Below are 22,763 nucleotides of genomic sequence, written 5' to 3' on the forward strand. Positions count from 1 at the left end.
AAACAAACTCAGCATACAAATATTATTGCAGCAAAAATGGGCTCCTGCTAACACACCTCGGCTCTTCTGCGAAAGTTCGCAGGAAAGATCACACCCGGGCGACCCGGGAGCCCAGTCTTGTACAAAGAAACTTCGTATATCAACTTCATCAAAAAAGGGCCCACCACTTTCTCTCCTGCACATTACTATATATATATATATATCTACGACCAACAGACTACTGAACAACGGAAACAAAGCGGTAATGTCTGATATAAAAAATTGGGCGAAGATTGTAGTGGGTTCTTCACACCCATATTCACTTGTTCTTCTTGCTATTCACAATCAACTTAAACCAAACCATATTCCTTTAACTTTCAATTTTTTATCTGTCTCCCTTTTGCTTGCCTTTTCATTCTCTCTGTTTGCTCTTGTTTTACAATTCCAATTCCCCAATATAACCCGATTACTCGAACGAATTGGACTGGGGTTTGCTCTTCTTACCGTATTCTTTACCATATCATTCGCACTTTCTTGCAATATCAGTTGGGTGGTACCGCTCATTTGCGCCTTGCCGTTTGCACCACTTTTACATCCAATAGTACGTGTTTCTTGTAACTCTCGTTAGTATCAACATGTGAAGATTAAATTGGGTTTTAATCTTATTGTATACTCCTCGTTCAGAGGTTGTAATAAGTTTTTTTATAAAAAAAAAATAAGTTAGGGTTAGATAGACCCCCACCGGTATTATGTATAAAGAAACATGTCTTACATATTGTAATAAGTTTGTATATCTATAACTAATAAATTTGAAATACCTTTTGTTTTATGTATCAGGGTTACGTGAATTTCTTTAGCTCAATGCGTATTTTGGTAACTGCATTTTTATTTATCTAAACATTTCGAAAAGTAGTCGTAGGGCTCGTAGCAGTGAGATTACTGAAGAGTAGACACGGGTGGTCTATTTAAACCAAATAGAAGTAAAAACTGTAAAACCAACCACCCAAATTTGAAAGCTTCAAATTCGATGGTTTGGAGAATGTTCCACAATAGATTATTGCTAAATGCTTCAGACTGTGAATTCCATAATGTATAATATCCAAATTTCTTTACATGGAATGCATATAATACCAAATAAAGAAGAACCACACATTGAATTGGTTTCAGAATTTTTAGGACTCTGTTCTTTTCTCCAACATAGGAGCACATGTCAGTCCTGTCACAAATTAAGCTATCCAAACAAACATGGATAAGCATACATATTTATGACCATTTTTCTAAAATTTAGACAACCAATGCAACAATGTGGTACAGTCAATCAAACGAACAAAATATCGCTTCAGACAATCAGTGCACTGAGTCTTTCTCTCCATCCGTCCTTAATTGTCAGTACTTTATAGCGGATCCATTACTTGCTCAGATTCAATTAGCATGAGAAACATTCTCCTCTTCTCCACACCTTTAAAGACCCGCCCCATTGCCACCAACTTGGCTTTATCGTCATGACTTCGTTACTAAGTTAGCTATTTGCCTCTACAACCTGACGCAGCAACCTGCATATGCCAAACAGTCCCGTGTTTGCTCAGATGAGATTCAGTCATTCACAAACATGACCAAAGAATATCTTTCACCAAAATTAGAGCCAAAAAATATATATATATATACCTTTAAGGCACTGAAATAAAGAGACAAACAGATACATAGAATTAAGAGTTCAAGTCTATGCCAATGTCAAACTTCTATTAAACAATATATGGAACAGTTCCTCATAGCCAAAATATATATGCCTGTCATGACACCAAGAATGATGTCTGAACACCACACAAGGATTCCAAGTACAGCAATCAATTTGCTGACACACAAGATGGGATTGTGCGGACTGCTTCTCATATTTTATTTTCTTCTTTCTTTTATCTTCCTGTAGTCGTTAATGTAATTGAAATTTGTGCTAGTTTGATAAGAAGCAGCACTATCTACAATGAGAGTTTGATAACTTCAAAACATTTAAATCTCTTTCCTTTCCAGATCATGAATAAAAGTGGCATATTAATACCTATTGAACAAATCATACGGGTTTGACAAAAGGGATGGTCTCCTCTCTTCTTCTTACCAACATCGAAGAACCTGTCAGTTTGTGGCAACTCAACCTATCATAAAGAGAATTTGTTTACCAATTCATCCACAGTAAACTGCTTCTAAATAATTTGCCAATAACTTGTGATAAGAAATAATTAGTTAAGCAACTGCTACTGTGTCCCAAAGAAACATGGATAAAGCATACATACTAATGACCCTTTCCCCAAGTTTTAGTACTCTAGCCTCAAACGTCGCCTGACAATCATTTCATTTTCTCCATACAGGTAAAAAAACCCACCCAATGCCACCAACATAGTTCCATGACTTCAAAAGTGAGATATGGCCTCTACGACATCAATCCATCAGGCGTCAACCTGCATTCTCCAAACGACACCATCTTGGCTTAGATGAAATTCAGTCATTCACAAGCATGACCAAGTAGAATATATCCACGAAGATTTGAGCAAAAATTATCCTGAAGCCATTAATGTCTTGAAGTAAAGAGGCAGAGAAAGACTTAAGAGCTCCCATCTCCACCAATTCAAGGCGTCTTCTAATTTTTTTTCCTGCTAATCCAAGGCTTCTTCTATTAAACGAGATCTAACAGTTGCAATCATAGCCAAACTATATATGCAACTCAAGCACAGTTGTTTACAGAGGCTCCTAGTAGGGGGGAGTGGTCCATTACACTCATTGATGTTGCTGAAACTAAACTTGGCTAACTTCGGCTAAACAATGCCCACAAAACTGCCTAACATGTCTCAAAACTTTAGGAAATCTCATACTTTGCTTCGCCTGATCACAATATAAACAAACACAATGCACTAATACAAGCCTACCCACAGTTCATCCAGAGAGTTAGGTTAAATCTATAGTGCAACCGATTGTGCAGGGAAATGCTTTTACTGAACTAAAGCAAGACAGCCAAAACATTTCAACAGTTACAACACCATCAGCATATTACAGAATTGTTAGCGCTCTAATACTTTTTTTTTTCAGTTAACACATCCCATCCATCCGTTCAAAAACTAGGCAAAAAATCCAGAATACTCGAACAATGTATATACGAATATATGGGAACATCAAAAAATTGAGTTCAAAACTGTGAAGGCGTGAACTACAGGGAAGTATGACCAGTCCCCAAACAGGGCACACGTCTGATGTAATTTCTACACAACTAAATCACCAGAGCTTCACTACACATCCAAGTCCCAACTGAAAATATAATTGCCAGATGTAGAAGGCTATAATAATGAGACCACCATCACCAAGGTAGCCTCCGAACCACCAGTCATCTATACTGACTACACAGCCAAGACCGAGAAATTGTATGACTTGAACAAAAGTTACATGCCAACTCCACCAAAGGCTATACTGAGACAAGGTATAAGCTTTCCCTAAAATGAAGTCTTCTCACCACACAACATTAATAGCTTACTGGACATGGCAATTCTGTAAGGCATCCCCTCATGAGTCGCAAGTTCTGGCCGTCAGCCTCTCAGATCGGGGATAAAAATGCATAGTATGTAACTATGAGAATATTTCTTAACAGCAGTCTCAGCATTCACTGTCGATCCTGGTCAATGTGGAAAGGAGTCAGATATTAAAAATACACTCAAAAGGCACCTTCTGGTGGTAAAAGAAAACTGTGTACAAATTGATCATTTTTTGTTCACAATCAAAACAGCATTGTGCAATGATTTCAAGCGAGGCCAATCCACAAGTTACAAAACAAACAGATATATTTCTCTGACTTCAGTAGTTCCTCCCAATACACGTTGAGCGATTCATTTTAGAGATTGTCCTCGACTGAATACATCCGTAACTCCAATCCGGCTTTATTGTCAAATAAATGAGTCACAGATAGACACTCTACCCAAGTACCGTGTACCTTGTACGTGTTTGCTAAGGCAATACGCCTAAGGTGATGTGACTAGACAGAGGTAAGGGGGGAGTAGGTGTTTACATAGGGGCCGGAGGTGTTTACATAAGTGCCTTAGTGTAGCTTTGACAGCATAGTTCCCAACAATCAACTCCAACAAACCACTCCTTAATTTGGGTTCAGAGCAATGACCCACTAAGAAGTAAGAGCTTCTAATTTCAGTATAACAGAATATAAAGAACTTTCGGCACACACACACAAAATCAGCAGAAACACACCGGAATCTACACCATTGAACCCTAATTGAGAAACAGTGCACAGCACATTCATGATGCAACTTAGGCCTATCCGGAGACCGATGTAATCCCCAAGAACCCAAATGCAACCTGTTAATCTCAAGAACCCAATTGAAACTTGTACATCCAACTTAAATGTCCAAAACAAGTTGAGGATGCACGGCTGCAAAGCAGCCTCAATTCTTGCACTACACATTCACTGGCTGCATTGGTAAGTTACTCATTTGCAACAATTATCATCTAAATACAACAATATAAGACAAGTAGGGATGAGATGGCCTACCCTAAATTAGCACAAAAATATCAAATCAAACACAAATAAAGTGAAGAAATCACTCTTGATCCTCTACATGTGACAACCAACCAATAAAATACGTTTCGCATGTACCTCATAAATCTATGTTGTCTTCCTTTAATTTTTGTGATTTGAATTTCGTGTCAAGTTTTTAAATCCCTGCGTTTTAAACTGTAAAAAAGGCTGTAAATTTTGTCAGGGTGATATTCTCAATATGGAGATTATCCTTGACAAAAAACAATTTTTTAAGTAAATCCAACTGTAGACCCCATTCAAGAGCATGTCAACAAAGTACAAGATCATGACAGATATTTAATAGGAGTGTACCTTTGAGATGTAAAAATTCAAAAGACAGGCCTTCTCAAACCTTTCTCTCCACTTTTTGTTACCTGGCTCTTCCTCTTCAACTCCAACGATAGTCTCCACATAAGTACCAGAGCTCAAGGGAACAAGGCTCGCAAAATGATTCACAATGTCCATTTCAGAACAATCTGATATAAACTGATATTCCAGATTCCTAGTTGTTTTATCCTTTGAGTTATAAGCAAACATATTATTGCCATCCCTAAGTAGAACTTCTCCATTCTTGGAAAAACATAATGGCCTCCGACTCGGTTCATTGTAACGCAAATAAACTGGCCTGTAATCCTTAACAGGCATCATAACTTTTGCTTTCTTGGAAAATCGTTTAACCCACGAGTCACTTATGTTAGATATTTCTTAACATGAATCCTAAGATCGTGAACTACATAATAATCACACGTAGGATTAATCAAAAAACAATTTAAATGTTACCTCCAGACATCCTGATGTAGAGAGCTTGTCGATCCTGCTGGCTGATGTTGTTATTGATTGAATGCTTTAATCGCCAGAGAATAGATCTGTTTCTCTCTCCTTGCCTACAAGGGGAAAATGTCTCAGTATAATCAATGCCTACAAGGGGAAAATGTCTCAGTATAATCAATGCCTTCTTTCAGATTGAAACCTTTGACAACAAGTCTAGCTTTATATAGTTCAATATTGCCTTTACAGTTGCGTTTGGTCTTGAAGACCCATTAACTGCCAACTGGTTTGTGTCCTGGAGGCAATTGAACAACTTTCCATACTTTATTTTCATCCATAGATTTCAGTTCATCTTTCATGGCATCAATCCATTTACTAGAATTAACATCCTTAATGGCTTGTGAATAAGAAACCAGGTCTTTAATTGTCCATTCTTCAGATTCAACTTGGTAAAGCATGTAATCATTGGAAATAGCGGATCTCTACTCTTTGAGACCTTCTTAATGCTGGTTCCTCTGGTGCTTCATCCATGTGTTGGTTGGCGATAATATCATTATGGAGTTGTTGATCATTTATTGGGTTTTCCTCATTGTGAAAAGGTTCAACAACAGGAGGGTTTCCAATATCTTTCGGAATAGAGGGAAAAATAATAGGTACCCTTATTTTCTGAATGATCACATCTTGAGTTTTATTACTCCTACTAATTTCGCCATTCTCAAAGAATTTGGCATTATTGGTTTCAACAATTCTCGTACTATGGTTAGGACAGTAGAACCTAAATCCTTTGGACTTTTTTGGGTAACCTATAAAGTAACCACTAATCGTTTTAAAGTCCAATTTCTTTTCATGTGGATTGTAGATTCTAGCCTCAGCTGGACAACCCCATACTTGGAGATGTCTTAAACTAGGTTTCCATCATTTCTATAGTTCAAAAGGTGTTTTTGGAACTATCTTACTAGGGGACCCTGTTCAAGATATAAACAGCTGTGCGTAAAGCATCCATCCACAAAGATATAAGTAAGTTACCATAACTCATCATGGATCTAACCATTTCCATATACGTACGATTTCACCTTTCAGCTACACCATTCTGCCATGGAGAACCAGGCGTTGTGTATTGGGCAACAATTCCAAGCTTTTGGAGTAGTTTTGCAAAAGGTCCAAGATGTTGTCCTGTTTCGTCATACCTTCCATAAAACTCACCACCTCTATCAGACCTTATGATTTTCACTTTTCTGTCTAGTTGTCGTTCGACTTCAGTAATGAACACTTGTACAACATCTACAGACTGAGATTTGTCGTGCAACAAGTATAGATAACAGTAACGTGAGTAATCATCAATAAAGGTAATGAAATATTTTTCTCTCCCAAAGGTTGGAACGTCAAAAGGTCCGCAAATATTTGTATGAATTATTTCAAGAAGCTAGGTACTTCTTGTGGCTCCTTTCTTTGTGTGTTTTGTTGTTTTTCCTTTAATACAATCCACACATACTTTAATATTAGTAAAATTTAGCTTCGAAAGGACACCATCTTTTACTAATCGTTTGATTCTTTCACTGAATATGTGACCCAGTCTTTTATGCCACAAGAAATAAGAGTCATTTGAAGATGACTCTCATTTTGTTTCCTTAGAATGCAGGGTAAGATGGGTTTCAACAATTTGATTATCAAGATGAAACTTGTATAGACCTTCAATCAAAATTCCAAAACCAATTCGACTAGAATTTTTGAATAAGCTGAAAATACTATTTCCTACTTCAAACGAATAACCAACTTTATCAAGTGCACTTACTGAAACCAAATTACGGGAAATAGACGGAACATAAAGAGTTTGACATAAGTTTAACTGATAACCGCTATCTAAAACAAGACGAAAGGTTCCAATAGCTTCAACTGGAGCTTTGTCTTTATTTCCCATGAAGAAGAAGTTCTCGCTTGGGTTTGTGGTTTGGATCGTAAGGAATCCTTGTATTGAGTTGGAAACATGAACATTAGCACCGGTGTCAATCCACCAAGTATCAGAAGAAACATAAGTAAGATTTGATTCAAAATAACTTATGAAACCCATGGGGTTACCTTTCTTTTCGAACCATTCTTTGCGTTTAGTGCAGTCAGCCTGAAAGTGTCCAGGTTTCTTGCAAAATTTGCATGTCTTCTTTCTTTGTCTTCTTGGGGTTTTGACTAGCCTCATTAGATCTGGGTGGTGCCCTTTTATGGCCTGAATTATGATTTCTCCCAGCTTTGTGTCCAGTTCCGTGAACGAGATGAGCTACTTTAATACCTTGTTGATTCAGCCTGGCCTCCTCTTGAACTAGTTTGTTAGCCAATTCATTCATTGTCCACTTGTCCGTAATAGTGTTATAATGAATTTGGAAAGGCCCGTACTGAGGAGGTAAACCATTCAGGATAAATTAGACGAGAAAAGCCTCATCCACTGATAGTCCCAAATTCTTTAGTTTTGCTGCAAGGTTGGTCATCTCAATGACATGCTCATGCATTGAGCGAGTGCTATCAAACTTCATGGTTGTAAGATCTGCCATTAGTTTCCCAACAAAGGGATTTGTCTCATAGCCTTAAACCTATCTTGAATGGACTGCGCATGTAGTCCTTAGCATTCTCAGATTTAGGAAGGGATGTTTTGATGTTGGTAGCAATAGTCATTCGCAAAAACATAATGCTTAGTCTGTCATCCAAAGTATTAAGGAGATTCTTTTCCTCAGCGGTACTTTCGACTGTAAGTGGAGGTGGCTTATCATTAAGAAGAGTCATATCTAGTTCAAGTACCCCCAATGTGAACTCAACTTGTTCTTTCCATTCTAAAAAGTTGGTTCCATTGAGCTTAGTGACAGAGGTAGCATGCGAATTTAGATTGGTATGTATGATAACTGCAAATAGAGATACAATAAGGCTTTGAATTAAAACAACACGTGAATGAATATATCGACATAAAATTTAGGTGCTCCTGTGGGTAGTCACCATAATTTCTATATATTATACCATGTAAGGTCGTCATATTCAAGGTGATAAAAAATTGAGTGATGTTTCTCCTAATTAAGATCTGTGGATATCTTTGGTCTACGTGCGAACAAAACACTCCTTAATTATTGTTTGGGACGTTGAAATATAATCTTTGTGGGCGATTAAAAACTTCATGCGTTTGAACAATATGTAGTTTAAACATCATGATGGTACTATTAGAGCCAAAATTCAGTGTTTAATAGTTAGGGTCACTGTGGTGAAACCTAACTATAAAAAAAAAAAAAAAAAAAAGAAATTTTATCGTATTCACAAACATAAAAAAAAAATTGATAATGTGACCAGTAACTTGTAAAAAAATTTTAGCCCGAAGTAAATAAACCTTAAAGCCCATCTGAATGGGTGATGACGTCATGTCATCTCCTTCCTCAATTAATAGGTACGAACAGAACATGTGTAAATTGATCATGTGATAATGTGACCAATACTTACTGTTAAAGAACATATTTTGTTAGGCCCGAAGTAAATAAATGGAAGACTTTAATATGCATGTGCTATTAAAAACGTGATAACAGTAAGTAACAAAACATGAAGTCGAACGATAAAATTTCTCACGATCAAACGGTCGTGCATTAATTAAAATTGCGGAATAAACTAAACATAAACCATTTATGCATACCATAATAGTTTGATCAATAAATTGCTGCAAAACAGAGTAATCCTAACTAATAGACTATCATGTGTTCTAAAACCTGGCTCCTGATACCACATGTTAGATATTTCTTAACATGAATCCTAAGATCGTGAACTACATAATAATCACATGTAGGATTAATCAAAAAACAATTTAAATGTTACCTCCAGACATCCTGATGTAGAGAGTTTGTCGATCCTGCTGTCTGATGTTGTTATTGATTAAATGCTTTAATCGCCAGAGAATAGATATGTTTCTCTCTCCTTGCCTACAAATCTTAATGTGTTGAATTTTGTGAAGTGAAGTTTTTGTGATGAACAAAAGCTTTTATTTATAGGTGGAGAGAGGACCAATTCTACCAATTATGATTTCCTTTATTTCAGCCGTCCATCAAGGCAAAGGATATTGCACAATCTTGTACAAGATAGAAACCAATATTTAGCATATATCCTAAAATATTTGATTTCCTATAATGACCATATTTAGGGGAAGGAAAGAAAATATAAATTCCTTACAACGTACACCATAATTCTTCATCACCATGTGTCAGTACAATAGCCTTTGCTTAGCAGACAAGTTCTCCTCCCAACACCCCCACAGTCATATATTCATTCCTATCCAGAGGACTAGAAAACTCTTGAAATACTTTTTCCATGATGTATAAACACTGACTTCCGAATCATAACTGTGGGAATTTTTAAAACACACCAATTTGTAGTCCTCATCAATGTGATCATAACCAAATCCATAAGAAATATTGCCGTGAAAACCAAATTCATTTTCAAACCTCACAATCTTATACTCTCTCGAATACGGATTCAACAAGCACACATCCTTCCACCGAACTATACAAACGATTCCATCACAATAACCAATCACTTTAGGATATCTAGGAAAAGACTCACCATATGGATCTTTGATTTTAAAGTTAATAGCAAATGAATTTCCATCTACACCATAAATGTGAGTCTTGGAACAATTAGAAAACCCCTTAGAAATTTGAGTACTAATTTAATTTCCCTGTCCATCTACTGTTTTTATTAGACTCTCCATCTCCTTGAAATAATATTTGACAGTAGTAGCTAATAAGCCTAATATACTAACGTCGTGTCTTTCCAGTGTTCGTGCAAAATGCATTTTGGTAAAAGTAGGATCGTGTGTTAAAGTGCACCAGGGCTTGCAAACACACCTGAACTTCAAGAGTGAGTTTGCAGGGAGCCTTGACAGAATCTCGTAGATGATCTCATGTGGAAGATTCGCCATTTGTTGCGGGACTTGCGCCACTGCCTCGATCTTCCTTTTTTCATACAGTGAATGTTGAGGGTTTAAGGTTTAACAAAAAATACAAAATGCCATGGCATATCAAAATTTCTAAGTTTTACAACTCGGCATTTTGTGGAATTGTTGATAATTTTGATACATTGGCAGAGTAACAGGTTACAGGTACAATAAAAAAATGTTTTTTAATGGGTTGTAATAATGGTCATGTGTTGACTTTTGACTGACCAGGACTCTATCAGCACTCTGACCGGTGAATATAATTACTTGGCACATTTTTTGCTCGACCAAGTATATAACTTGAGCCGTGTGGCTAGGCTTCCCGGGACAATGCTTTGGCACTTTGGGTCTTTGGCAACAAGCCAAATACCCTTGCTCGAGTCGAGGGTATCATATGTAAAAAACGTCTTGATATAATTCATTTCAATCATTTCAAAACCCTGGCATGAAGACAACAGCAGAATAAATCCCAGCAGATGGTAATGGCAACTAAGGCCTAAAATATTGCCAAGATATCCGAGATATTGCCGATATATCTTGTTTTTTGGAGATGGAAATATCTTATATATCTCAATCAAATATTGAATATGTTTTTTTTCAATATATTTTATAATTTCTGATATAATAATATATATCAACCGATATATACGATTTAAATTGTTGATTTTGACCGAATATTGTTGATTTTGATTGATATATTGACAATATTTCTGATATATCTATATAACAAATTAGGGAAGGGTCTCCATCCATCCTACGGTCACAAACACATTCTCACAGTTTCACCCTGCTTATGACATGGCGGGATCTAAGGCTATTAAGTGGTATGTCTCTTTACTTGCCACGCATCGCCCATAGTATTGCGATAACCCACGCTTCCTCCTTTTCTTTTCTCCAAACAAACCCCTCATCACTCCAATTGTTTTTTGTGTTTGTGGAACACTCCAAATTACCGAGATTGAAAGCAAAGTCGCCTTCATCGAGATCAAATTCGAGATTGAAAGCAACAACGACATTCAAAGACTAAAGGTAAGAAAAAATTCTGCCTTTCGACTCTGGTCAAAGATGTCACCAACACGAAACGGTAGTAATTGTTCTCGTAACTATATGAATAGACATGAGGGCAAAGAAGATGTCACCAACACCTAACGGTAGAGTAATTGTTCTCAGTAGCTATATGAATGAGGATGTGTCAAAGTGTCAAGAGCACGGTACTTATTTTTCAAGACTGCATCACTTTGGGGCTATAGGCCGTCTCGGATTAAAAAACCTTCCCCACGAGCACAGATTCACTTATCGGTTTGGTCGATTACAACTTAAGTCTTACACTTGTCCGGTTAGTGCGTGGTGTGATTGGCAAAATCATTTGACATATTTCTCTGTATGTCTACCTATGATTGCAAGTTGACTCATCTTTACATGTATTGCGTGTATATCCTAGCTTGTTAATTAGGCGTTTTCAATATACTTTGCTTAATTTGGGTGTTCAATATGTTCTTATTGATCTATATTGTCGTGTTTTATGATATGGGTTCAAGTAGTACTTACGCTTATAATACTAAGGAGTTTGGAAAGACGGTGTCTGCGAGGAATCAGTTTCAGGTATGTTTTTTATTTTACTTAATTTGATGGTAATGAGTTTCGGCGTTCAATATGTTCTTACTGATCTATATTGTCGTGTTTTATGATATGGGTTCGAGTAGTACTTACGCTTATAATACTAAGGAGTTTGGAAAGACGGTGTCAGTGAGGAATCAGTTTCAGGTGTGTTTTTTATTTTATTGATTTGATGGTAATGAGTTTCACGTTTATAACACTTGCCTATGCAAATGTTATTATTATAAGCATAATAGTTTAATGCCCAACCAATCCTATATTTCTGTTAAGGATGATTTTGATTGATATTGTATATCGTAGTATAAACGTTGTTCCCAATTTTTTTGTAGTTTCTATAGTAGATAACATAAGAACGTTCTATGTTGAGGACTTTAGGCAACATGTATTTGTAGTTTCTATAGTAAATAACAAAAATAATAACCGAAAATCACAATGGCGTACATTTATTATTCAATGTATTTGTAGTTTCAATCATTATAAAAACACAACAACATACATTTATTATTCAATTTTTTTTTTATACTCATGCATTATATGAAAATTATTCAATTTTTTTTTATACTCATGCATTATATGAAAAATTATCCTCATTCTAGCTTTCACATAATGTAATTATAGCTATGTTACGTAGACATGCATCCTTGCTGGACATGTATTCTTTCTGTGGCATCTTACTACATCTTCTAAGGATTGCACTATCAAAAATCAATGTTTCTTATAGTTTCTTATAGCTAATAACCATTCCTTCTTTTTTCTCCGTTTTTAAATTTTGAGTATACAATTTCTATGAAGGATTGAACTTGATGGTGGACAAGGGAAAACGGCCAATGGACCCATTTAAGGATCCTTGAACAAAAAATTAAATATTCGATTCCTCGCAATGATAGGTTGAACCTTCAACCACCTCCCGGCTTCCGTGTATTCTTGTTGTTTCTATTACATTGGTTCGTTAATCCACATGGTACTTATTTCTTCTTGGTCTCATGATTTATATGTTTCTTTGGGTTATGTATATAGCATCCAAATCGACCAACCCTAGACAAGGGAAAACGCCTAATGGACCCTTCTCTTGATCCTTCGAACCGGCCGAAAAACACTTTTATCCCTCTCCAAGATAGACTCAACCTTCAACCACCTCGTGGCTTTCAGGTAATTGAATTGCGGTCTTATGTAATTTATTATACTTACTGTTGACATTGCACATCAAGTTTGCTTTTATATTTTCTCCTTCTCTAACTTTCTCTTCGTTCTTTATATAGAGGCCAGACCGACCAAACCTACAAAATAGAAAGCGCCCACTGGACCATTCTCTTGATCCTCTTAACAAGAAAAAACGTGTCTCTGTCCCTCCACAAGATAGGCTTACCCTCCACCAACCTCATAGTTTTCAGGTACTAATACTCCTACAATGTTTCCCTCTCATTATCTACCCAATTATCCTCTTTTTCTATTTTCTTATTCTTTACCTATTTGCTATGTCACTTGTATACCTTATCTTCGGGTCTTTCTTTACATATGGGACTTCACCGATACAAATATTGCCATATCTTTATCTTCGTTTCTTTGCATATTGAAATTGAAATAGAGATGAGTTTCCTAATTTGTTATATAGAATATAGATTTTATCTTTGGAAATTTGGTTTATGTTTATGTTTATCTCTATTTTCAATTTCTATTTCTATTTCGTATCCTCTATGCTCTTATCCAATTACACCAACTTATCTCAATTCGGCCAATTGCGGACAATTTGCCCAATCAGGTACAACCATCCCTTTCTCCTATCAAAGACATTCGCCTAACAAATAGAATTATTGCACAGCGTGCTCAAAGGGAAAGGGAAAAATTGAATAAACAGAATGGGCATCAAGCAATGGCCCATCGATTGTCTGGTTTTGTGGTGTATGTCCACCCTCCAATTCCAGGAACTCCACCTCAGACTGTCAGACTTCCACCTCAGCATAGTCCAATCACACCTCATACCACATCAACTAAACGACTCAATTCTACGGAATCTCTTCGAACGTCTCTCTCTGCTCTTAATCCTATTAGGTTATTTACACTGCCAGAAGAATGTACTCATGTTGATTCAAAGACTAAGCACCTGTAAGCAACAGGTGAGTCTCGTATTTCACTTTATTGGTTTTCCTTCCAATCCAATTCACACCTCACCCTTATTATCTGTCTACAACACATGTATTCTTAACTCTGGTGGTGCGTTACCAAATAATGCAATTCCAACTTTCAGAAATGAGTCATTTGCATCAACGTCGTCTTACCAAAATGCAAGGTATAGCACCACAAAGCTCTTTACAACTTTCTCTTCATATTTTCTACTTTTCAGTACCAAACTTTCAATATTTTCTTACCCATATAAGCTCCCTTGCAATGCGTGTAACCTCATTTCGTCTACATCAAGCTTTATTGACGCAATACCACATTTACCAAGTTTGGGTTCTGAGTCAATATCAGCTGAACAAAATGCTAGGTAATTTCTTCACATAAATGTTTGCAATAATAATAAATTGTTTACACCTCAGTCTAAATCCTTTTAATACTTCATTCTTGCGTAGACCGCAGTCATTCCAGCATACTGCACAACCGTTCTCTGAACGTGCTGATACCATGAGTGAAGATGACGATGAAGAAATTTCGACTACAATGGGGATGTGCACACGACTCTTAATCCTAACCGCCAGATTGAACAAGGAAGACACTACTTGGGGAAAATGGACGTTCAATGTCCATTTTGTAAGGCACTTCATTGGATGGATGAACGATTATCAAAGTCATCATTGCCACGCCCTCTTTTTGGGAGATGTTGTTTACAAGGAAAGATAAAGCGTCCTCCTTTGCAACCACGCCTCCCGCCCTTAAAGCCTTATCACGATGGGAATGATCGGAAGTCAAAGTCATTTCGAGGAGATATATGCGACAATATAATCAAGCTTTTGCATTTACAAGTCTTGGAGTACAAGAACACTTATTTCTTTGGGCGGGGTCCAAGGCCTTTCACTATTCACGGTGAGCTCGCGACATCGCGACAGAGCTTTAATTCGACGCGAGATATCAAGCTACTTATTCTCAACTTTATATCTATGATCCAGTCTTTGCACTAGCTGTCCGTCAACTTCGTAATCCTAAGCTCAACACGGATGTCTTGAAAATCATTCAAGTTACTATGCTCCAATATAACCGCTTTTTACGATACATATCGCCACGCATATGATGTTCTTAGATTAGCTTCTTTCCGAGCATGGTGAGGACTTCAATATACCTGCTTATTTACATTACAATCGCTTCACGAGGCGATTCGTCGGTTACAACTTACCAACAGCAGATGAGGTTCTTTGTCATTTTACCGGTGATGGTGATGAGCGAGCAAGTATGAGAGACATTGTTATTTATCTTAAAGGAGGGCAAGAATTCATGCAAATTAGTGAGTGTCATCCAGCTTACTTACCATTACATTATGTCCTATTGTTTCCCCATGGGGAGCTTGGATGGACACCTGAATTGCGGCGTTGGGACTCTTCAACCGCTACCACCACTAATGATCGCCTAACACAGATGAATTTTTATTCTTATCTACTGTTTGCGCGCACCACAGAGTACTCAGCTATTTTGCGAGGGAGAAAGTTGTTTGAGGAGTTTGTGGTGGACGGATGGGCATCAACCGAGCAAAACAAAAATGCTTACTATAGGCAACAACAAGACAAGCTTCGTGCAAAACTATATCAAGGTATCATCGATGTGTCACCGATGCTTTGTCGATCCAAATCAGATTGGAAGGCGAAGTCGTACTACCATCATCTGTCAGACGGCAGCCCTAGGCATATGTTTGAAATTTTTCAAGACTCCATGGCAATTTATCGTTACAACCACCATCCGGACATATTCCTCACAATGACCGCAAAACCCCGATTGGACGGAAATTCTTGAAGCATTGTTTACAAACCAAACCGCTTATGATCGCCTCGAGGTGGTTGGTTGTGCATTTGAATTGAAACGAAGAGCTTTGATGGAAGTAATAAAGAAGTGTGGCGTCCTTGGTATGGCAGTTGCTCATGTTTACACCATTGAGTTCCGTTGGTTACGCACATACATATGCATGCACTTATATATCTTTGACATTCGTGACAAGATCCGAAAGTGCCTCGCACAAGTCGATCGCATTGTATATGCGGAATTTCCTGATCCTGACACTGAGCCTGAATTATTTCGTACTGTACTAAGATGTATGGTTCATGGCCCATGTGGGCTTAACAATCCAAACTCTCCTTGCATGGTTAATCGTCAATGTAAATATCACTATCCCCGAGCTTTCACAGATTGTACAACTATGGATACAAATGGATATGCTCTCTACCGTCGTCGTGACAATGGGAAGTCTTATTTTGTTAGAGAACATTGGTTGATAATAGAAATGTTGTTCCTTACAATCCTTACCTTTCTAAGATGTTTGACTGCCATATTAATGTTGAAGTTTGTGCAGGGCTTACTTGTGTGAAATACATTCACAAGTACATATTTAAAGGTAATGATAGGACAACAATTGTGTTGAATGAATTGGATGAGATCAAGCAATATTTGGATGCGAGATATATTGGGCCACCTGAAGCTGCTGTGAGATTGTTAGGAATTTCTCTGCACGAGGAAATTCCAATAGTTGTGAGATTAGCCCTTCATCTCCCTGGAATGCATCGTGTTGCGTATAATGCTAATGAGTCCATGCATGATATACGGGCTAGGGCAGCGAGGCAACGGTCAACTCTTACTGCATTTTTTGATTGTTGCGCCGTGATTCGCGTGCAAGGGGCTCACATATCAACAAGTGCGAACACTACGTTTGGATAAAGCAACACCAAATTTGGAAATTCAGGGCACAGGGGTTTGCTATTGGTAGAATGTATTTCGCGAGTCCTAATTCTGGTGAAAGATTTTACTTACGCTTGCTTCTAACCGTCGTGAAAGGGCCACAGTCCTTTAATGATCTGAAAAGGACTGGTACTGATTTACATCCAACTTTCAAAGAAGCATGTATTGCATGCGGACTTCTTGAGGATGATAGTGAATGGGTGCGATTAATGCGCAAGAGGCCTCAACCATGCAAACTGGTTATCATCTTCGTCGACTATTCTGTGTTATTCTCGCAGAATGCAATCCTCTATATCCCCAAACATTGTGGCATGATTTTTGGGAGAGTATCTGTGATGACCTCTCACACAAACTTCGCACCATCTTCAACATTCCAGAACCTACCGGGCTCAGTCCAAGATTATGGTTTATTTCTTCTAAATGAGATTCTCATAGAGTCAGGTAAACTGCTCATTAATTTTCCTCCTATGCCACTATCAACCACCAATTGGAACTCAGTCGTTGGTAACCGACTTATATGGGACCAACGACAATTTCAATATGATCCACAAACTGAAAAAGCACATGGCAACAGAGTTCATTTAAATGTTGAGCAACACTCGGCATATAAAGCAGTTCTGGATTCTGTTTACCGAAATCAAGGGACACTCTTCTTTTTGAATGGGGCAGCAGGGACAGGCAAGACTTTTGTCTATAACACCATTGCTGCTACATGTCGGATTGAGGGACATATTGTTATTATGGTGGCTTCATCCGAATAGCCGCTGCGTTATTATTCGGGCGGTCGGTTGCTCACTCAACCTTTTGCATCCCACTGGACATTCTTGATACCTCGGTTTGTGGGTTCAATAAGAATTCACCGCATGCCCACTTATTCAGGAAAACTAAACTTATTATTTGGGATGAGGTCCCAATGCAAAACAAGTTCTGTGTTGAGGCAGTTGATCGGACGCTTCGGGATACTTGCAACAATAATAAGCCTTTCGGTGGAATTACGGTTGTTCTTGGTGGTGACTTTCGCCAATGCCTTCCATTATACCCAAAGGGGTGTGTGAACAAATTGTGCGTGCTTCTTTGCGTGTTCTTTCCTCCGGAATCATATTCGGTTCTAACTTTGGTACAAAACATGAGATTAGAACATGGGAACTCGCAAATATAGGTTTCGAAATTTCTTGATGGAGGTAACCACTTATGTATTCGCTTTCTCCTCCTTTGTTTCAAACTTATATCCATTAATCTTTTATGTCTTCCTTTCGTTTAGATTGAAGTGATCCAAGTGAGACGGTGGAACGCCATCGACAATTCACAATGTGCGATCTTCGAGAACTAATTTCGCTACATACCCTCATCCGAATCATGCCGCCACGGTCACCCTGGGATATTTAACCGAAGCGCATAATTCTTTCGCACGCAATGATGATGTCAATGAAATTAATGCAACAGCTTTGAATATGTTCCTGGGAGAAACTACTATCTTTCTAGCTGCGACAAGATGGAGGATGCGAAGCAAATAATCCAACCAATATTAATCAATACCCAAATGAGTACCTAAACACACTTGATCCAACCGGGTCGCCACCATTTCGCCTGAACACGAAAGTTGGTAGTCCTATAATGTTGTTTGCGAAATATTGCTCCCCAGAGATGGACTATGCAATGGAACCCGATTGGTAGTGGTACAATGCAAACCACACGTTCTTTTTCCGAATTTTAACCGATGAAAAAAAGGGGCAATGAAGCTTTTATTCCAAGGATATCTTTTGTCACCGTCGTCTTCCGATTTTCCTTTCCATATGACGAGAAGACAATTTCCAGTTCGATTGGCCTATTCAATGACTATTAATAAGTCTCAAGGACAATCAGTGAAGTATGTTGGTATTGACCTCCGCACGGAAGTTTTCAGTCATGGTCAATTGTATGTGGCCCTCTCAAGATGCACTTCGGCGGACTGGATCAGCATTCTTCTACCTCCAAATGCAGAAAGTCAAATCGCAAATGTGGTATACCCAGAAGTTTTGCTATAAACCTCTTCAACAACAAAAGTGTAATTTCCCTTTTCCCACTTAGTTGATTTGACAGGATTCAATATTAAAGAAAAACAGGTAGGCTATGCCCAAATACAAAAACCACCAACCTACATTTATTTTTGTCAACGTCAAATTCTATATGATTTTTTTTTTATGATCTGACCGCAACTAAATATAATTTCCATTGTTTTTGAACGTTGGCTTTAGCTTGGTGTTGATATGTTTAGTTACTTAATGACACTTTTGCTCTAGATTTTTATTATAACAAATGCATCAACTGATATGCATTTTATATCTACTTTTCAGGTTTTGCATCCGAATAATCTTTTTGGACCGACGTTACATTTTAATTACCGCTACTTTGAAACGGATGCTCCTAAAGGTACTCTATTTGCATTGTTATATTATTACTCCAATTTATACTTTCCATGGATATGTGTCAATGAATTCGTTGCTCATATACCAAGGTAAGGTACTTCTGTTTTCCCCAGTCAATGGCAATGATCATTATTTGCAGAAGGATATTGTTGGAGTAGGACAAGTGAAAGACAAGTGCTTCGGATTCGTTACAAGTATTTGGAAGCCGTGCTTAGACAAGAGGTTGCGTTTTTCGATTCACAAGAAACTACTACTTCAGAGATCATCAACAGTATATCCAAGGATACTTAACTCATACAAGAGGTTCTAAGTGAAAAGGTGCTATTATTAATCATCCTCATCTACAACATCATTATATTTATTTAATTTGTTCTATGTCTGTCCATTACAATAATACGACACAATGAGACAACATATGAGTATAAAGAGAATGTGTAAGATTTTTAAAATCTAAGTTCATGGTTAACCATTATATATAGTGTCCATTAGAAATTGTTTTCTTTCTTTCCTCATAACTTAGAAAAAAAAAGTTTTCTTTCTTCATATGGTAATGTTTCTATGCTTGAGAAGTTATTCAACAAGATAATCGATAAGATTCAACCAAGCCGAACCCAAACACTCAACTCGCTGGAAAGTTTTAGCAAATTGTGCCCACTAGAATGTTTTTTTTAGTGAAGAGCCAACAAGGATTCTTCAGTATGCTACTTTTGATGCAAATAATAATAGCAAAAGTCCTTCTCTGTGATGATAAGAAGTAGAGGGACCTTTGGATGCTATTCAAAGATTGCAACAAAACAGTATTAACATACACTTCCTAAGAGAAAAAGTTAAAGTACTTGGAGCCCTCATTTATGTTATAGATTTATATATATCGAGATAATAGTTGCACACTATTAATTGTTTTTTTTTTATCAATCATGTTCTACGGGCTGGCAGCGTAATCCACGTCAGTATAACAATATGATGGAATTAACAATGAATAAGTAATTTTAGTCACTTCACTATATGATATAATTTAAGGACATTCCCCCATTAAATAAAGCTAATGGAGCATCTGATCTTCTTGTCTTGCAGGTGCCTATATTTTTAATGCACACATCTGTGTTTATGTCAGGACTTGCATTCTCAATTTACTTTTGTTGGAGACTTGCCTTAGTAGCCCTTCCTTTGATGATTGTGATGTTAACTGTTGACTACAAGGATATTCAAAGCACTACAAGGTCAGTATTACCATTGATTGAACTTAGATTAAGCGATATAAAAAATCATCGTCTCTCGATTAAAAACGGAGTAGGAGAATGTGAATGTGTGAAATTAAATTGAAAAAGGTCGGGTTCGTGTTGGTTATTAAATATTGGGAAGATGCCCAACGACAAGGTGTGTACTTATTTAAATTTGACTCACAACAAATACACCGCTTTAGGACCTTATAGTTTTTCCTTCTTCATTATAACTTTCTATTATGTAGTCCATTTCAAAGTATAATTTACTATTGGTAATAATTAATTATGAGTAATAATATGATCGAGTTGTTAATTTTCAAAGGTGCAAGTGTTTTACCAAACTACATTATTAGATTTCAGATTACTCGAAGTTCGAAGTTGTACAATTTGAGGTAAATACACGTAAAAACACGCTTTTTGAGATTACGGAGTTCTCAATGAATGTTTTCTAAAGTAAAAAGCATGTTTTGTACTCAAACATAAATTAGGGTCAATATTCTCAAGATATTGGCTTGGTTTTGGATACCAAGTGATTTGTTTCCTTTCAAATTCAAGTCCCAATAGATATCGACTTATATTGTTTTCTTACAATAACAGAAAAACCTTTCATTTTTTTTTTCGAAGTTTTAAAGTGATAAATGTTTTTTGGGAACTTATTTGGATTATGGCAATTATTTTTTATGTTGTTTTCATTTTGCTACTTTTTTTTTTGCTTACAAAAACTTGTTTAATACCAAAATCTGTTTTAGGAAAACCTTTATTATTTTATTTTCCATAAGTATCCAATGTCTCTGGGAACGCTGGATTATGACATTTGATTTATGTCCTTTTTACTTTGTTTTTACAATTACAAAACATTTTACTAACTATATGATGAATGTCTATATGGGACTGCTAGATTATGACATTCCGTTTATGATTTCTTCTTTATAGCAGCATTCCGTTTGCCCCCTTCAAAACTTGTTTTATTTGCAAGGTCTTTGTCTTAAAAAAAACTCGGAATATTTTTGAAAACAGAGCCAACATCTTCTCAGGATTATTTCTAAACATACAAATGGTGGCCAAGGTTTGCAGTTAAGAATATACTGACCATTTAGAATACACGTAGGCAGTGAACAAAAGATAACAGACTTTACATTGTTATGAAGACCATTTTCTAATTTCACTTGGTTCACCTGCAAACACAATATATCGCTTTATGGTTTGTATTTTACTGTACAATATTTATAGTTTTTACTTTATAACAATTCTTTGGATCGTAAACAGAATTTTATAATTTTTTTGTTTCGGTGGGCTGACAAAAAAAATGCTATAGTCACATAGAATTATTTTCCGGTGGTTCGGCTACTATATATTATTAAGATGTGGTTCAAGTGTTTGATTGTTGTGATGTCTCTTTGAATGGCAGCTGTAACTGTTTCTCTCCCAGTTCAAGCGTGCGCCTTGACTGAGATTGGAAGCAAAGACTACAAGGATATTCAGCACTGCACAAGAAGGATATTCAGCAAATTCGGCAGCACTACAAGGTCAGACAAAATTCGGCTACTATATTGCAAGTTGATTGTATCTAAATACAGCGGCGGCATAATGTAAAGTGTTAGTTCCTTTGGATTTTTTGGTATTTTTTAAACTTGGAGTACTTTAATACATGCATTTGTTAAACTTCGTTTGGTTTTTATTAATGGGGAAAGATTTGGAGTTATGTAGTTTGAGTAGGAGAGTAGGGTTTCGATTGTTTTAGGGTGAAATGGACTTACAAAGTGTTTGAGCAAATGGGGTTGTTTCCATATTTTTTTTAAAAGTTGGTTGGGTTCATCATTTTGGCGGATGACAAGTAACACTTTTGGCAGTTGCATGGTTTATTTGCTTTTGCCGTATATTGCTTTGTGCAGCAAACACAAGGTATTCTTTATTAAAAGGCTAAGGAATAGTTCCCTCGTGTTCATTAGGGCAGTTGCATGGTTTATTTTGTTTTGGTTTTTATAAGTCCCCATTTCAGGAAAGACAAAAGACGATAGTAAGAGTGCTGAATTGGATAATGTTTTCACCCCTATATTCTCGTGGGTATGAAACAGAGACCATGTTGGTGTTTATGCTGAAAATAGTATTGAGTATGTGGAGGAGCCAAAAGTTTGCTAGGCTACTCGCCCGATACTTACTTTTCAATCCATGTTGGTAATGAAGATGGAAGACCACATGCTGGAAGCTCCTTGGCTCCTCCCTTCCCATCTCCTTGCACTTTGAGAACATCACTGATCCGATATGCTGATATGCTGATCTTTTCAATTCTCCTACAAAGGTTATTTTTCTTTTTTCGTTTTCATGCTACCTTTTCATATTTATTTCTAAAAAATTTTATTGTAGAGATTCTTTACTTGTAATAA

The 22,763-nt window shown here is 37.0% G+C and overlaps 1 protein-coding gene and 1 long non-coding RNA gene across 13 annotated transcripts; one reads left to right on the top strand and one right to left on the bottom strand.

The window, feature by feature from the left end:
• Window positions 1-219: 219 nt before the first annotated feature.
• LOC147489284 (uncharacterized) lies at window positions 220-10,476 on the bottom strand. Of its 11 annotated transcripts, none has more exons than XR_015200905.1 (4): window positions 10,171-10,273; window positions 9,146-9,249; window positions 5,324-5,427; window positions 220-3,631 (listed from the first exon to the last, which is right to left on the bottom strand). It is a non-coding gene; the product is annotated as an uncharacterized LOC147489284 (long non-coding RNA). The 11 variants fall into 11 exon arrangements; XR_015200904.1 differs by having other exon boundaries at window positions 9,146-9,395; window positions 10,171-10,271; XR_015200899.1 differs by having other exon boundaries at window positions 9,146-9,666; window positions 10,171-10,257.
• Window positions 10,477-12,901: 2,425 nt separating this feature from the next.
• Window positions 12,902-20,357, top strand: LOC147489285 (uncharacterized). Of its 2 annotated transcripts, none has more exons than XM_086573359.1 (5): window positions 12,902-13,025; window positions 13,136-13,267; window positions 19,085-19,160; window positions 19,270-19,474; window positions 20,231-20,357. In XM_086573359.1, exons 1-4 carry the CDS (start codon window positions 12,933-12,935, stop codon window positions 19,464-19,466), a joined length of 498 nt encoding a protein of 165 aa, XP_086429485.1. In that variant the 5' UTR covers window positions 12,902-12,932; the 3' UTR covers window positions 19,467-19,474; window positions 20,231-20,357. The 2 variants fall into 2 exon arrangements, with proteins under 2 accessions (XP_086429485.1, XP_086429486.1); XM_086573360.1 differs by having other exon boundaries at window positions 19,296-19,474.
• Window positions 20,358-22,763: the final 2,406 nt, after the last annotated feature.

Source organism: Coptis chinensis, chromosome 7 (assembly GCF_015680905.1).
Source record: "Coptis chinensis isolate HL-2020 chromosome 7, ASM1568090v1, whole genome shotgun sequence".
Taxonomy (NCBI): Eukaryota; Viridiplantae; Streptophyta; class Magnoliopsida; order Ranunculales; family Ranunculaceae; genus Coptis; species Coptis chinensis.

Coding starts and splice junctions, on each gene's coding strand:
- LOC147489285 (XM_086573359.1), top strand. CDS start 12,933: ATGGACCCTTCTCTTGATCCTTCGAACCGGCCGAAAAACACTTTTATC. Junction 13,026..13,135: donor AACCACCTCGTGGCTTTCAG/GTAATTGAATTG, acceptor TTCTTTATATAG/AGGCCAGACCGACCAAACCT. Junction 19,161..19,269: donor TGAAACGGATGCTCCTAAAG/GTACTCTATTTG, acceptor TGTTTTCCCCAG/TCAATGGCAATGATCATTAT.